Source organism: Crassostrea angulata, chromosome 5 (genome assembly GCF_025612915.1).
Source record: "Crassostrea angulata isolate pt1a10 chromosome 5, ASM2561291v2, whole genome shotgun sequence".
Classification (NCBI taxonomy): domain Eukaryota; kingdom Metazoa; phylum Mollusca; class Bivalvia; order Ostreida; family Ostreidae; genus Magallana; species Magallana angulata.
This window is the reverse complement of record NC_069115.1, coordinates 40,761,307-40,779,812: the sequence shown is the minus strand read 5'-3', so window position 1 is coordinate 40,779,812 and position 18,506 is coordinate 40,761,307. Positions and strand designations below refer to the sequence as shown.

Sequence of the window (18,506 nt, the reverse complement as noted above, 5' to 3'; positions counted from 1 at the left end):
AACTGTTGGGAGGCTTAAGTCTCGGTAATCAAAGTCTCTTTAAATACATTCGCATGTAAGACTTTCAAGTAATTATTATGACGGTAGAAGAGCACATAACTGGATTGTCAAATACATAGTATTGCTAGTAACATAAATGCTGATTTGTTTTCCTCATGAAAACCAGTTGTAACACGTAGAGATTCAGAAGTAGTCAATTTGGTATATTTCAGTGTTATGAAGTGTCAAATGTATATTGAGCAATATTGTATACTAATATTTTGAATTTAATGGGTGAGTGTAAATACAAAATTTACATAATAACGTTGTCATGTTGTAAAGTTTGTACTTATATCCACCAAGAAAAGTTAAAAGGATGGCTGCACTTAAGGACATGCGATATTTGCGAAAAAATAAACTTTCAAAAGAAGATTTTTTTCAATAGCAGAAATGTTCAACATTGAAACTGCAACTTTTCGTAAATGCGTTAAATAAAAGTATGTTGTTACCAAGTATGAATTTATTTTCATAGGAGGATGTCATCACGATTTCTTCAATTTCCATACGACTATGAGGACGCCCATACATTATTACATACATTATGCTGACTTCATACATAGTCAGTGCACGTTTGTCTATTGTTCTCCGTTTAACAGTAGTTGCATATTTGCATTTTCATCAAAGTTATGTGAAAGGGAGATTAATAGACAAAACTACGCTCGTGGTTTAAATGAGAGAAAAAAACTGCATCTTCTTACTTTCGCTTTCCCTGTTGTAACTATGTGCTAACTAGGACAATGTTTTCGAACACGTTAAGTTATCAAGCATTGATTTAAAGTCTTCTGTTTTAACATGGGCTTGGTCTAATTGTTGAAACGATAGTAAATAGGATACTTATACCATATTTAATAGATAGGGTTATGGTGAAAGAATGATCACATAAATTTTATACAAAGCATTGTTATTCATGCTGGCCTATTTTAGTACCATTCATTCTGATTATGTCAGATCCACCTCTAATGCATACTAATATGAATCTTATGTTTGATCAAGGGCAGATAAGCGAAAATTCTCCTTTTTCGAAAGTTGGAAGGAGAAAAACATATACTGAGGTTATTGTATCACAGTCTAAAATCTTAATTGGTATTGGAAATTGACTAGACTCTTCTAAAAAATTAATAAAAGTGATATTAGGTTACGAAATAAACGCAACAGAAGCGACCAAAAAGGACACAAAACCCGGCGCTAAGTGCAGTCATCCTTTACATTGTACATCATAACAAGGCAAAGTAAATTCAATTCAAATTTTTAATGAGTCTAATCTGTTCTTTCTTTTGGTTAAAATAATACAATAATCTTAATACAGCCAACATTTCTTCTTATTGTGAAATCATTATTATTTTATGGATTGCACGTTTGTTCATTCGTATGGCTGTTATTTCGTGGATGCGTCGGTTTTTAGTTTCAGTGAGAAAACTGACTCTTTAAAAATGTGTGATGCAAAATTTGTGGTGGAGGGATTCCCATGAATACCACGAAAATTGAGCCACCATGAATTCTAACGATTCAACAGTATTTAAAATTGTTCATGAATTTAAACTCCGACCAGAGATGATCCGCGCCTCACAATGAGACGTGACCCGCTGGATCCAGTTACTGTTATAATGATAATTTAATCATATACCCATGTCTATTTTAGAAGTTTTAATAAAACAGTTACTATCTTTTCAAAATCAATTTGATTGTGTTTACTTATTCAACAATGCATTTTTAACGACCTCTTTTAAAACGCGCTAAAGTACAGAGTTTATTTAATGTGTACTGCGTCATCAGTTTCAGAGAGTGATGTTAAATAATGATATAACAGTGTCAAGAACGATAAGTTTGTTGGCTATTTAGCAAAAACGTGTACCTTCTTTCACAATAATTATGCATAAAGTCCGCCCAGCAAGGACCGGGATGTTTGTAGCTTGTTTAAATGAATTCAACATTATTGTCTATGAAAAAGTGATGGGTATGGTGTGAGAAACACTTTTAATTGTGACTGTCATCTAATTGCAGAAAATCCAAGAAAATTTCCCTGAGGCCGGAAAAGGAATGTGATCTATCTATCTGTACAGTAGTTGAATCGTTTGCAGTGAAATATTTCAACATGCTGGTATCCATATCCATCTTGACTTTAACAGATATTTTATCAAGCTTTCTTTCTATCCTTGAAACCTGTTTGCAAACCCAAAGCTTACGATTTTCCAAACTGTATAACCTTTTTCCGTATCTCACCACCTTCAGGGTTTCTGGGTCTTCCCTGAAATCAGCAAGTGCAGAAACAATAGGGTCTCCGTCATACTTATCGGATATAGTGGAAACGCTATATAAAATTTTGGAAGGATCTACTTTCAAGGTTTCCAATGTCGGTAATTTTTTCATGATTTTACGAAAGCTTAAGAAAACCTGACTCATTTCACAATCAATATGTAACTCATCCGAGAAACAAGGATTTCCTGTACATTCTGGCATACTCACAATTTTGGCTTTAACATAAGAACATCGTTCGAATTTCTCCGCTACGCGTAATTTCCATAGCAGTTCATTATTTACAGCACAGTATTTCCCTTGAATCTCATAAACTTCTATCCTTTCATGCTTCAAGGAACATTTGCCAGTGCATATTTTTTCGATATCGTTTTCTAACTTTAATGAGTCGCATTCAATCGAGATTTTACTGAAGAAGATTTCCGATGGGCGTAGCTTCTTTTTTGTTATCTCGAAGTTCAATGACATTCTGTCGAAATCTATTACAAACGTTTTGCTGAAACACTAGAATCGGATGAAAAGGAACTTCCAGTTAAGTTTCTCCTCAGACAACCCCCTGGCATCCCTCTTACTCTTATAGTCAGTCTTATAAAGCGTTTTTGAGATCTGATATATAACAAATCCACTTTTGTTATTGGAACCTTGGTATATTTTCCAGTTCCTCAAGGAACTTAAAAATCCACTTTGATTGTCTAGTATACGTATACGCCATACAGTTCTAAGTGGGTTTTTGTCATCAATATCTTCGAAAAAAGATGTCGTCGTAGTTTCACAAATTAGTATACTCTGGCATGTTCAGTTCTTTTCCCAATCTTTTTTGATATAAAATCCTAGATAAATTATCGTAAATTCGAGAGGGGCAACCGAGTGATCGTCATTATCACCCGGTATGTGCAATGACTGACGTGGGAGGGGTTTTTGAGTACCTACGAGCTTATTTTTTGAAAAAAAAAGATGCTACAGGTAGATAACACGCAAAGGCAATAATTAAGTCAATGCTACGTTTGTACATCATGCACTATTAAATTGTTTTAAAGTTCAATAAGATACTTTAGAAATTATCAACTAACATTATTTTTCTAATTTTATACATGAAATAAATAAGAAACTGAATGTAAATTGTCAAATCCATTTCGTTGGAATTATCGCCAACATGCTTTTTAAATGCATGGTATGTATTCAAAATATGATTTATGACAGACTGTAACTCATGCAACCCAAATATTTACTCATTTTAACGCTTGATACTAGTATCTGGAAAAATGCACTCTTTTCTACGGAACCTGTGGACCTGAGAGTATAAGGGACGCTTCTGTGGTTCTCGCGAATGCAAGATCTTTATTTTAATCAGCTGTTTTGTTTTTAAAATTGTTTTGTTTAGCGGGGTTTTTTTTATGTTTTATTGTGTTTTATCATGTATAAAGTTGCTGAGTTGCGAAATATGTTGTCTATACTAATAGCTTAATCTTATTCTATATTACAGTGATCCCCGTTATCATGCTGAGTGGACAAATTGTCGCGGGAAATTGTTTTAATGTTTTGCATCCATAACTACATATAGCATATTTTATATCTAATAGATTGCAAGTTTAATGACTAAAATCTCAGTTAGATGTTAAAAGGTTTTGTTTTAATTATAAAGATGCACCTTAGAAATATTTAGAAATACAAAATATTTTGATATAGAAAATAGTTCTTTCATACCAGAATATTCATTTTCTGACATTAAAAATTCAAATTTTTAAGATTCAACAAATATTTTCCGAGATCATATTTTTTTTTTTTAAATATCAAGAATTACAATTTGATATCAAGGGTTCTTATTCTTCATATCAAAAATTCATTTTTTTTTTAAAAACCCACCTCAAACATATTAACATGATTTTGATAACTACATTAGACATTTAATAAACTATTCTTGTGCATGAGAGCCTGCCCCAGTGTTTATATACTTACTTAATTAATTATCAACTTACTCAATTACCTACTTACTTAAATTACTTATTTAGTCCTCTTTGTGCCTCGAGTACATAAGGCCTTCACCACTTTTTTCTTGTTTGCTTGACTTTACTATTTTTATTTGAGTTGATCCTCATAGATTTTTTTTTTATTGGGGGGGGGGGGGGGGTTAATATTTATATTAAGTCCAATCTGTCTGCTCTATTTGTCTACGTAATTGGTTTATCTATGAATGCCCTTTATCCCCTGTTCTAATAAAGCGATGTCATCTGCAAAATCAGGATCTCTTGGAATGTCCAGGATCATCGTCGCAAGCCGTAAATTCTATTTCCACAAACAGAAGGGACACAAAACCCGTGGCTTGCAACGATGATGGTGGTGGTTTTCATACCCCTGGTTAGATTGTGAATCTGCCTGAAAGTTCTATGCCGCAGATCACCTTGGCATCGAGGTCTTTGTAGAGCATTTGTATGATAAAAATGGTCATTAAGGGGATGCCACAGTGCACGAGGATCTTCCAACTTTGCTGGTAACTGGCAGCAGCATAATTTGTGTCAGCTATGTCTCCTTTCTTTGGCAGCTTCACAACAATGCCAAACTTGCAGTCATCCGGAGCTGGTTCTGTCTGCCAAATGGTTTGCAAGATGTCAATAAGAAGTTTCAGTTTTCGCACTTCCTCGGGATTCAGCATTCCTGCATGAACCTAGTCAATCCCTGTGGCTTTTCCTTCTTAAGAAGTTTGATTGTCTGTTTTACTTCTTTAGCTGTCGGTGCCTCAGTAAGGATGGTTATGGTGTCAAAACATATGTCAGCTATTGTATGGCTACCAGTATGGTGTTGAATTGTTTGATGCCGAGTTCTTGTTTAATATTTTTCTTGGGATGTGAAGAGGTTTTAAATCTCTAGCTAATGTGGGAATTTTGAGTTTGCTCATATATCCACTTGGTGTCGTCGACGTTCCATTCTCTCTATCTTTTTCGATTTCAATTCCAGCTTTACCAGGACAAGTGTATGGTCACTTCCTATATCAGTCCCTCTCAATGTTCTAACGCCCTGTAGTGTTCCTCTCCACCTTTTATTTATTGGTAAATGTGTGTGACTATCTGTTTAAGTCCATGTTGATTTGTGTATGTTCTTGTGCTGTGATGGTACCTGTTATAATACTAGTATACACTTATTTTCTTGGCAAAAAAATTAGTGTCTTAGAGTTTATTTAGAGTATAACTTATTTACATTTCATAGTCTTTGCTATCCAAGGATGACGATTTACAGAGTTTCTTATTAATGTGAATACAGAAACACCGTGGATTGTCAGCTTTGGCTAGCAAAGATACGTCTCCCTTGGCTAGAGAAGATGTTTCAAGCGCGGTTCCATAATTTTTTTCGCGGTGATGGGAGGGGGCGAGGATAATAGTGTTTGCCAAGGACGGAGGGGCCCTATGTCTATTTTCGATTTTACTCATGGTGTTTTTTAATATAAATTTTCATTTTCGGAGGGGGGGGGGTCCGGTGTTGTAGAGCAGTTTCCCCTATAGTAGCCATTCCCCCAGTGGGGGGGGGGGGGGGGGAAGCTTCAGATTATCATAAGATCTTCAATTCTAACGGTATTCATTTTAAATCTATAGCCTTTAGGGACATATAGGCGGGAATAAACTACTCCTTAATCCTTCCTCTGCAAAATAAAGTTAAGATTGGTCAGTTATAATTATAAAATAATTAGGTGCAAAGATGTTCCCAAAAAAAAGGGAAATAAAGTGTAATGATGGCGCGTGCCTTTGTTCATATCGGGGTGATAAATCATGTATTTTATTTTATATATTAATAAATGCATTTATAACCCTTTATAATTATCTTAGATATTGCAAATTATTGCCACGAATGGTCCGCCATAGACATGACCGGTATGTAAAACAGGGGGAGAATCTACTGCATTTAGTACGTTTTCCGTGGGGGTAATCTGGCTATAAAAGAAGAGATACCCCACTAAATAGTCAGCTTTCTGTGGGAAAAACTGCTATATAGCCATTTTTTTTGGGGGGGGGGGGGGGGGACGCTGCTATGTAGCCATTTTTTCCGGGGGTGGCTTGGGGGAAAAGGCACTACCGGTATATAACACCGGAACCGACCCTCGAACACCCTCCTTTTTAGATCTGCGCATGTGTTTTGTTCAGATGGAAATTAGAACCTATGAAATTATGCTAAGGTTTCTTTTTGGTGAAAACGGACTCTTATTGTTTTCAGATTCAATATAAAGGACAAGAGCGTACAAGGCCTGACAAATCCCCCCTTAAATAAAAAAAATCTTTACATTTGAAACTGTGCATCAGTACATGTACATGTATAATACAGAACTGCATTCTCTGACAAATGAATGATATACAATAATACATTACTTGGTACTTATCTCCTTTGTTTTATTTGGTGCTTTCTAATCATTACAGCGTGTATTTATATCTGTGCTAGCGTTAATTTTATCCGACATTGAACATGTATGTGCAGAACATAAACATTACGTAATTGTTGTCATTATATAAATGGTATTAAATATTTTTCTCATAATCAATAGAAAAGCAAAACACGCTTTACTTAAAGGCAAATGAACTAAAAATAACACGCCGTCTATACGATTCGAACACCCTCTCCGTGGATAAGGAGGGACTACGAGCCTCCGCCTATCACAGTGAGCTACGTTGACACTTCAAAGTACTGGTGAATAAATTTAACTCTTTGACAATAGTTAATAAAGTAAAACGTTTTTGGTGAAAATCACAAATTTGACCCATTATGGGTCTAGACTCCATTTTAATAAATCAATAAATGAATAAATAAAAATCAAAATAAACTTATTCTCCGTCTTCATTGCTGTGAGTGGGGGATATGCACCGCCTTGTACGCCCCTGTTCTTTTCTTTGAAAGTTCTAATTTTAACTTGTCTAAGTTTATTTGTCATGTCCAATGGAAACATGTCATATTCTTCCCATACATCCATGCACAAATATCACTAAAATATATAATAAAAAACTGTGAAAACAGGTGTGTTTGCAACCTGTTATGTGGTCACAGTAAGATTGTCTCCATATTGCAAACGATTCCCTGCTCCCCCCCCCCCTTTTTTTTTTATTAGATCCGCGCATGTTAGTCATTGATATAGTTCCTACTGGTCGCACACGATGTTTTCATATGTTGTACAATATGATTACAGTTATGAAAATTAAAAAAAAAGAAATAAGAAGGTCAACAAAACGGTTTTGTTTTACATTGAATACCGGTTCGGGAAATATTGTTCCAGACCGTCAAGGTTTTTTCTTTTACTTTGTAATTAATTTAGCGCCATCTAGCAGAAAATTTTACAACAGGAACTTGCCGAGGGAAAAAGTCAATACATTATATGTTAAGCCGTTGCATTCTACTATTTGCTGTTTATATTTATATTTCTGAGGTAAGATTTTTGACTGTCGTATCTTCTGTTTTAGTATCAACTCTGTCGATCACTTCACAAATGAACGGGAACAGTGTGGCCCGGGGGTATATACGAATGAAACCAAGGTGGAGATGATATAGTTTATTACCGTGCAAAAGAGACAAATGAAAAACACGAGTTTGAGGCAGTCAGATTCAGTTAGATTAAAAACCTCAAATGGAAGTAATAGATTTAATTCCAATATGGCAAAAAGCCTCATTAACTTTTGAAATCAGTTTTGTGTTTACCTGTTTACCTCATGCTAAGTGAATGCATAAAGTTTATGCATTCACTAGACTATAATTTAATGCTCTTTAGGGAACACTCTTCAGTATTTTGAAGTAGAAGACAGGTTTGCCATAGAAAGAATTTTTCCATGATCAGACTACGCTTACGTCACAGTAAGAATTTGTCCCATATACTTGTAATGTAGCAGCCATGAACCTTTTTGAACATGTATATGTAAAGTTAAAAGTCCACAAAATATCCATTTGATGGGTCATACCAAGGTATTTACATTTTTTCTAAGTTTGAATTTGCCTGCCATTTTGCCGGCCATTGAGGAATGGAGTGTCTCGGATTTTATCACTAAAATGGCGACAGTGGACAATGAATTCTTAGAATTCAAATATGATACTATCACGTATCAAAGGATTCATATAGAGGTTTATAAAGTTAGTGTACATATATTAAATGTATCACATTCATTTCTTCTTCAGGCTGTTGCTGCATGACAGTATATGAAAAGATGGAATCTCTATAATGAAGAGATCTGATGCTCGGGCACAGCTAACAAATGCCGCAGATAACAGCAACTTGGAGTCAGAAAGACCCCCATCTTCATCATCATCCTCTTCATCCCAAAGTCAGAGTCAGTCGGGGTTACACATCACAGAAAGGGAGCCTGACCTGTCACTCACCAATTCTGATGTAGCACACAGCAGCTCTCGAGTGCCTGCTCAGCTCCAGGAGCCCAGAGAAACAGCAGGGACAAGCGGTGTACAGAGAAGGGCAGATAAAAGGAAACATGAGGACTCGGAGGAAGAGTCTTCACACAGGAGCAAGAAGCAGACTCCCAGAGGTTCACAAGACATAACAAATCCAGCTTTGATTAATAACAGAAAACCTGTTTCTCAAAACCATGGTGGGAAAGCGGATGCTGATGCAAAGGTGCCACAGTTGCAAAGGGCTGTGGCATCAATCTCAAAAAACCCTTTTGTTTTTAGTTCACATGTTGTAGTGCCAGAAACAAGAAAGTCAAAGAAGTCAGCTCAGGGTATACATCCCTCTACAGCTCAGTCAGTGGTTCAGAATGAATCGAAAAGGCAGACTAAACCTGCAACTGCAACATCACATCAATCTGCAGTACAGAGTCGCAGTGTTGGAGCTGCAGAAATTACCAGTCCAGGCATGTCTATAAGTAGTGCTAGATACCAGAGGGAACTGGAGGAGAGATTGACTCAAAGGGCTGCCAGCAGCTCCAGAGCTCAAACAAGAGCCAGAGTGGAGCGTTCTATTCCAACCAGAGTACCAGTGCAAGACCCAGCGGGGGTTCAGTCTAGACATGGCTTCATACATAACCAACAACGGACCCCATTACCTAGAAATATAAGGGGACAGTTGACAAGGTCTTCTTCGGGAGAGCATATACGAAGCTTGACACCATCAGAATCTGTGCGAAATGCATTTAGCCATCAACGAACAATGCTGACCAACCATGAAAACTCCCTGTTGTTGTCACACTCCCCTGCGGCCAGTTGTTCCTCCACCTTACTCCAGCTGCCATCGGATGGTCTGTTTCCACTGTACCCCCTGGGTCAGCCAGACGACCCCACTTTCAGGTCTCCCCTAGAGTTGTCTACGACCCTGTCACAGTTCACGCAGGAAAATCTGTTCACCTACCCATCATTCCACTCGTCTTCGGAGTCTCTAGTGTCACAGGATAATTACCCAGCTGCCTCTGTCCCATCAAACAGGAAGTCATCGAGGTCCTCTGGAGAAACCTCCTCGGAAATTGTTGTCCCTCCCTCTAGTGTTGGAATCAAGAGAGCAGGACCTTATCTTTTGGGTATATAATATGGAAAAATTACTCTTACAAAATTACGACTTTATATATTTTCTGTGGATAAGTAAGCACTGGAAAAATAAGCATTTTTTTTTTTTTAAAGGAAATAAGAAGAGAAAAGACTCCTCTATTTAGTGATACATGTATTGAGTTTTTACAATGCTTTGGAAATTTTAATCTTCATTGAGTATTGATTGTATTTTGTAACTTTTACTTGTTAAAGGTCCCAGACTGGGCTCCTCCCCCGTCAGAAGTATCGTACAATGTCTGGCCAGGAAGGAAAAGACAGATGACTTCTATACATTGAAGGTAAGAATATTCATACAACAATTGCTGTAGGTTAAGAAAAGGAACCATGGTTTTTATTAGTTTCTTTTCTTAGCTAAATTTTCCTTTATTTTTACATAAATTGAATTATGTGTAGTTGACTAAGTCATGATGAAGATGAAGTGATACTGTATATTGCTAAGTTTTGACTGTGTTTTGTAGATCCTGACCCTGGAAAAGCCGAGGAGAGAGAGCCAGGACGGTAAACAAGGCAAGATGTTGCTGCACACGGAGTACTCCCTGCTGAGTCTGCTGAAGGACCAAGAGGGGGTGGTACACCACCATGGGTTGTTCAAGGTAAGGACGTGAGAGGGGGAAAATACTGTCAAAGGGAGGTAAAATACACTCCAGAGGTTATAACTATCTTTTTGTTTTCGATAAATTGGGTTATGGTACATGTAGGTTAACAGTAGTTCAAGAAAATAAAAGATAAAGGACAAAAGGGGGTAGTAATCACCCTGGATTGTTCAAGGGTAAGACAGGGGAGGGGGGAGAGACTCTCCAAAGGGGGAGAGGGGAGTTATTATAACTCTGTCATGGCCGATAAACTGGGTTATATTACAAGTAGTTTAGCAGTAGTTAAGGTGGTATGGGACACCTGTCAATATCAATGTGGATAAAAGTACATTATAATCAAAGTACTTTCACTGGTTTAGAATTTTCAAATTTTACAATATTTGACCAAAAAAATGTTAAACAAATGTTGGAAAGGTAATAAAAAATTAAAATTCCCCATTGGGATTTGAACGTATGATGTACAGATTGATGGTGAATGCTCTAACCCATTGTGCTACACTGTCAGATAACAATTTCAGGGAAGAAAACATTTATAAAGGACTATGTGCGGTTTTATGCATTTTTTGCCCCCAAAATCAAAGTTTTAGGAAGAGCTTTAAAAATAAGGTGAAAGATAGTTAAAATCATATTGGAAATAAAGGTGTAAAAGGTTATCACCAAAGTGACGTCATAATGTAGAAATGACGTCATGAAGATTGCATTATTTTGATAAGTTAATGTTTTGTAGCGAAATATGGGTGTTTTCCGATGGTTTTTCGACTGGGAAACATCGAGCGCAGGCTTGCTCAAGTACCATATTTTAGTATAATGTGTATAACAATCTGAAGAAAAACATATGTTAAAATCGTACTTGAGCAGACCTGCGCTCTATACTTCCGAATGCATAATATAGAGCAAAAATGAGAATATTTTCATTTGATTGCAAATTTGCGGGAAATTGGCCATTTAGGTGACGTCATAGATACACAGCGAATGAGCAATGCTGACTAAAATCATTATTAAAGTTATAGGCATCCTCTATACAATGATTTGTAAAGATTTTATTTTTATACGATACTATTTAAAAATTGGTTGAAATCGGGGGCAGATATTTGACGATACCGCATATAGTCCTTTATACATGTACTTAGTTTTATTGTTTATCTCATGCGGAAGTTGGTCACAATATGGAGGGGCTCCATACCACCTTATAGATGTTGAAAAATTAAAAACCAAAGGGGGTTGTACTTCACCATTGTTTGTTCAAGGCAAAGACGGGGAGAGGGGTGGTTATAACTGTGTGTTGTGGCTGATAAATTAGGTAATATTTCAAGTAGTTTACAGTGGTTAAGGAATATGAAAGTGAAAGGGTGGGGAGGGTAAAAGTACAGTTCTAAGGGATAAAAATACACACCAAGGGATTTGAAGAGGGGAGGCTATAACTATGTGCTCTTGCTTATGAATTGGGTTATGTTGGAAGTAGTTTACAGTCTGTGGTTAAAGAAAATAAAAGATAAAGGATTAAGAGGGGAATGGGGATGGTACACCACCATGGATTGTCCAAGCAAGGACAGGTGAGGGGGAAAATACTGTCAAAGGGGGTAAAAATACACCCCAAAGGGTGGAGGAAGGGTTATCCCTTTGTGATGCGGCTGATAAACAAGATTATGTTACATGTAGTTAACAAGTGTGTATTGAAGTAAAAAAAAAAAAAGATTTAGAAAAATAACATGCGTGATTTTTTTACTTTCATAAGACATGTAAGAAGGTTAAGATTGGTTTGCTTAGAATAAGTTTGTTAATTGGTGGATTAATTAATTGATAAGTATTTTCGTTCAGTGCAATTTTATAACACAGGATAAATAGATAGATAAATAGTGTATTTAAATGCGATTAATAACTAAGCTCAATTTTATTATTTTTTTGGCTCCAAAGGATGAAGCGTGGGAGGAACGAGACACGTTGGACCAGTGGGGTCACGTGGAGTTCACCGGTCAGAAGAAGACGCGCCTCTGTCTGGTGCTGGACTGCCTGACCCCCCACGATTTCAGCAGCAAGAACGCGGACTTGATCAATCTCCAGCACTACGTCATCAGGGAGAAGAAACTGTCGGAGAAGGAAGCCATCGTCATATTCTATGACATCGTACGCATTGTGGAGAACCTACACAAGGTTATTGTTTTATTATTGACATTTAAAAAAGCCAAAAGATTTCTTTATTAATGGGGACTGGTATTGACTGAAGTATTGAGTATGGAAAAATTTTACAGTTTCAAAGATAGATCAGTAGATATTCTTTAGAAGTGTTTTAAAGGAAGCACATGTAAATGTAAGTCCTATCATTTTTATCACGTTATATACTTTAAATGTTAAAATTCATATGCTGTTATACTTAAAACCAAACAAGGAAAAAGGAAGTACATGTATTTATGTTAGTATTTACCAGCTAACTGACTGTCCTAGCTTCCATTAATATTTGTTTGTGGGGAAAACATACTTAAATTATAAAACTTAAAGACACTTTACATCCATGTTGTTTTTATCATGGTTTGGCATGATGAACAACAAATATCCTCATTTTTAGTTACATGAATATCACTCTCTTTTTCCTGCCAAGAGTGACACTGCTCTTAATATTATTTTCCAGAATTAAGGAAGAATTTTGCAATTTTTTTTCTTAATCATATCAATTTGCATTGTTTTGCAGAAAAACATTGTCCATCGAGACCTAAAACTTGGGAACATGATGTTGAACAAGCGATCGCGTAGAATCACGATCACAAACTTCTGTCTGGGTAAACACCTGGTGTCGGAGAACGATTACCTGAAGGATCAGCGAGGGAGTCCCGCCTACATCAGCCCCGACGTCCTCAGCGGTAAATCAATGTGTGGTGTAGGGGTGGTTTGATATTGTGAAATTAAGAAAAAAATTTGAAATGTAGAGAGTAGGATTGTGTCATTTTATTGAATAGGTCGGTTTTTATAGGGTTCAAACCTTAAACCTTTCAATGATACACATGTATTGCTTATCCTCAATATATGTGTACTTCTTGTTAACTATGAATGTTAAGATTAAAATTTAGCATTTAATGAAACTTGTTGGGAAAAAATTAAACTCAAAAAATGGATCAAATTATGCATTTGAAGTAATTAACAAGTTCCGAAATCTTGACTTGTTTTATGGCTCCTTAATTGACTGTGCCTGTCGTTGTAGCTAAGCCGTACTTGGGTAAGCCCAGTGACATGTGGGCGTTGGGCGTGGTCCTATTCACCATGTTGTATGGACAATTCCCTTTCTATGACGTGGTGCCACAGAAACTCTTCTCCAAGATCAAGGCAGCTGAATACACCATTCCTCAGTAAGCCCATCTCAAACACTGAGTGCATGTGTACTGCATTTATGATTTATTTTTACTCTATACACCAAACAACAAAATTGTTCCCACTTTTGTTTCTCATCTTTTCATCATGGCAGTTATATACTGTGGTTTCATTAATATTCAAGGGCATCAATTTTCGTGGATAATGTGAAAATCACAATTTCAAGGATACGTAAATTCATGGCCAATGACCCTATCAACACAAAATGTTATTAAAAATTGCACTTCAATGAACATTTAATTTCGTGGATCAACTAAACAATGAAATCCACGAATTGGTACTTAACGAATATTGATGAAACCACAGTACACCACTTATAGGAGTGACATTAGTAAATCTTGCAATATTTACCTCAAAAAGTACCTCTGACTTATCGATGTGACATAGGCAAGTAAATATGGCTCTTGATGTGAATTACTGATGTTGTCTCCGATTTCAGGGATGACAGAGTATCCAGTGACACCATCAACATTATCCGGAAACTCCTGGTGCTGAATCCGGACAGTCGCTTCACCGCCTCCCAGGTCCTGGTGGCCCTGACCGGGATCATAGACAAGTGGTACTGTTTTGATGGTTTTAGAGAACTTGAATTTTTTAATAAAGAATATTTCAACATTTATATGTTATTAATATGAAATATGCAATCAGTTTTTTTACCAATGTATTTTTGAGACCTTTAAAGCCAACATTTTTAAAATGCAATGAATTTATATTATCTTTACCAGGAAAGCCATGTCCTCTGAGTCAGGTCCCTTACAAGTGGTTCCTGAGGTGGACATTGACAGCATGGACACAAAGTGTGGGGGAGACCCCTCCCCCTCCCAGGAATCAGACCCAACTTCCTTCAACAGTAAAACGGACACCACAGCCTTCAGCCAGGATTGTCCTTCTGCTGACGGTCAGGAGATCAGTAAACAGTGTAAGGTGGTGCGCGGAGGCAGGCGGCGGTCGTCCGTACATCCACCTGTCCAGAGAATTAATTACGATGCGGTGCCCCTAACAACAGCTGAAGTGGAGGCCCATCAACAGATTTTCAGCCAAAATAGACCATAATGTGCTTCATTTAGATTTTGGATTACACTGCAGGCAGAGATTTGCCTCTGGTTATAGTTTCAAAAGTCATTCCCGCTGTAGGTGTATGGAAGTAGTGTTATTTTATTGTAGATTACATAGAGGTATTTAGAGTATCATGACATTGTTTTTGTGTTTTTTTCAGGTGTTCAGGTATTTCTTTTTTTAGAAAATACTGGTTTTTCATGGGCAGGGACGTCAATACATATTTTATCAATCTGTCTTGGAAATAAATATTCACTTTCAAGGCACTAGAATTGCATGGGCACCACTCAATTACTTTCCATTTATATATTTATTTATGTGTAATGTACCATAGGTTTTTTAAAAAAATGATTTATTGAGAAATGAAAAACCCGTAAAAAATTGTGTATATTTGATTTGCCCATTCAGCTTTTATAATTATCGATTTGAATTTACAAGATATCTATATATTACATTTCTGTATACGCAACTGAGACCAATTTTGATACTTTTTTGGGGGAAAATTTGTTTTCTATGAAATCTATTTTATAAAACAGCCATAGTGGTGCAAGTTTACAGCAGAAAAAAATATATTTTCAGGGGCTATCGGTATGATTTTATAGAGTTTAATTTCATGTAAATTTAGATGTGGGGAGTTTTTCTAACAGTTTATTAAGCATATTTGATTTATATTTTTTTTCAAATAATGTGAAATGTTGGAGTTGAGAACTCCAAAGCTATAGATTGAATCACCTGGTATGTTGTAGATTCTGTTAGTGCTATTATAAAGTGCAAAATCATGTTAAAATTTAAAGATATAAACGGGCTATCTCATTCTGACTTTGTGCAGTAGCTCTCTTTGTATGTCAGTTAAGTATTGTAAGTTCTTATAGAAGGTTTAACTTATAGTCTGTAATACTGAGATAAATAAGGGGTTTAATGGTAGTTTACTCTAAAAATGGTACATGTACCAGGTAATTTATGAGTGGGGGAAATTATTACCCATGTATATTGTCTGAATATAGGAAACATGTACTTGAACACCAATTATAAATGGCCGCTTTTCAGGACTGTCTGTTATTTTTTAGATATTTATGATTACTTCTAAAATTATCCTAGCAATAAATATGCATGCAGTATACTTTCCATTGCATTAGAATTGTCCAGGTGAAATGCAATGGTATAGATATTGTAAGATAAAGACTTCATGGCATGGACAGTAATCTTTCTTTGGGTTTTAAATGAACAGGGCAATATTTAACCTGGAGAGTTCTGCCCCTTTTAGCAGTAAGTTGATTCTTTGTTTAATATTATATGAAAAGTGGTTACTTATCCTGTAGTTCAAAATGGTTAAAATATAGGGCAAACTGTTAATTGTTGTTATTGGTGTGAAACATTTTATTGTGTTTACCATAAATATATATTATATATGCATGTGTGTATACAAAGAAAACTTTACCAAGGTTGATAAATAATGGAGGTTGTAAAAAAAAATGATGTTAATTTATTATCTGTTTTTGTTTTTATTTATTGTATTGCATTTGTGCCAAATGTAAGCCTATTTGATTACACCAAATGATATCTCAGAAACCAAACAGAATTTGAGAGAACAAATATGTGTGTACTGTGTATGTCTTATCAACTTGTGTGTTTTGTAGCGTAAGACAAATTTTTATCCCAGATTTTGTAGACATATTGTTTGCAAGGTTTATTTTTTTCTATTACCTTGTAAATCAAATGTGCTGTATGTCTTTCTCTTGCTTGTATTCAATGAAATTTTTAAAAATGATGAAGTCAAAAACTTTGTGGGCCAGTTTTAAACAGATCATGCTGCATTCTCCTGTAATTTATATATTTACATATCTATTTTCCATGATTTTGGGATTATTTTTCAAATTTCTAGTTCAGATTGGTATAAATATCTAAATCTCCTAAAATTCACCAAAATTTTACTCATCAAATAAACAAAATTGGCAGGCATCTTGCTAAGGCAGATTCTAGATTTTCTTGAAGTAGAATCTGCAGCAAACAAGCAAATTATCTGTTGTTTTCTTTTTTGATTGTGGAAGACCTTCTTTGTCCTACTCTGGCTTTGTGGGTATTTATTTTTGTTCATTTGAACTTTTCAACATTTTTTTGCAATGAAACGAGAACGTGTGGGTGGATTTTGATAGAAAAAATTTCAAAACTGCTGCAATAATTTGTTTCTTCTGGTTATTTTTTTTTAAAAAGATTTTGTCAGTGTTGTGTGTCTTTTTTAAAAATTTTTAGCAATTGCAAATATAGTCAAGGTGGTATGGGACACCTACATGTTGTGGCGTATTATTTATCAAAATAATAAAATCAAGTATAATTTTATAAGTAGTTCCCTTTCCAAAGTTGTTATCTAACAGCGTAGCACAGTGGGTTGGAGGGCTCACGTCTTGCAAGTTATGAGTTTGAATCCCGCTGTGGATTTTAAAAGATTTTAACATTTCAAAAAATTTTAAAACATTTTTTGGTTAAATATTGTAAAATTTGAAAATTCTAAACAGGTGAAAGTATTTCAGTTGTAATTTACTTTAATCCACATTAGATATACCAACAGATGTCCCATACCACCTTAAGAATCACCAAAGCATATTAAAATGAAACAAAGATTTGAAAACCTTTATTAAAGTATTTTGATAATGTACAAATCGTGTAAAAATTTTCAGCTATTTATTCCTTTAACTTGCATGGTATTCTTTTTTTTTTTGAAATTGAGAATTTGACTATTACAGTTGTTATATTTTTTTGATAATGTACTGGTATTATATGATTATTCCTTTAGATTATAAATTTATTGTCCATAATTGTCAATAAAAAAATATGTTAATATTGGTGAGTATTTTGTGTTTTCCTGTTGAAGAATCTTTATAATTTTTTTTTTTTGGGGGGGGGCTGGTCTTGTTATTGTTAATCTGAATGTAGAGGAAGAGAGGGTTTAATTGGAGGGTTGATAAAGCACAGTTCACTCTTTAACTGCATTAGTAATATGTAAATGAAATTTTGAGGAGTTGCTTTGTAAGCATTGTGAGGAATTACAAAAGGAATCTTAAGTACTGTGGAATCATAATTGATTGTGGAGGACCAATGTTTGTGGCTTTTGTGGGTATCACTTCACCATGAATTTACATCCCAAAGAACAAGCATTCGTTTAATATAATATTTAAGAATTATACCAAACTTGCTAACAATGAAATTACATTCCCATAAATCGTGGAAATTTTGGCTACCGAATATCGACCCCCACAAATAAAAATGATTTCACAGCTATCCATAGCAAAAGTTATCTAGTTGCAACAGATAAATAATTATTATGTACATACATGTAGAAGGGGTTGCAATTCTTGCCAAAAAACAAAGAAATTGCAAAAATAGACACCTGCTCAATGCACTTTGAATTTAAGATGTTTTGAATAGATTGATTTACTCAATGACTTGGCACCCAAAATCCTGGTGATATTGGCCAATATTTATCTTTTGCTCAAAAGCAAAGATTTGAAACCAATACTCAATGGATTTCATTCATTTTATTTTACACATATGGCATTCTCTTATATGTATGTACTAACATCATATATTGGTGTTGCTTTGTTCTATTTTAATATAACCAGTTCGCATGTAAAAGGGTATTTAATGCATATGTCACTTTTTCTTTAAATTTTTTGTATGAATTCTGCCTAAAAA

The 18,506-nt window shown here is 35.4% G+C and overlaps 1 protein-coding gene across 1 annotated transcript; it reads left to right on the top strand.

The window, feature by feature from the left end:
• The first annotated feature begins 7,574 nt into the window (after window positions 1-7,574).
• Window positions 7,575-17,475, top strand: LOC128184353 (uncharacterized). Its single transcript, XM_052853794.1, has 9 exons — window positions 7,575-7,690; window positions 8,431-9,779; window positions 10,000-10,085; window positions 10,266-10,400; window positions 12,315-12,551; window positions 13,087-13,255; window positions 13,594-13,738; window positions 14,200-14,319; window positions 14,486-17,475. Exons 2-9 carry the CDS (start codon window positions 8,474-8,476, stop codon window positions 14,811-14,813), a joined length of 2,526 nt encoding a protein of 841 aa, XP_052709754.1. The 5' UTR covers window positions 7,575-7,690; window positions 8,431-8,473; the 3' UTR covers window positions 14,814-17,475.
• Window positions 17,476-18,506: the final 1,031 nt, after the last annotated feature.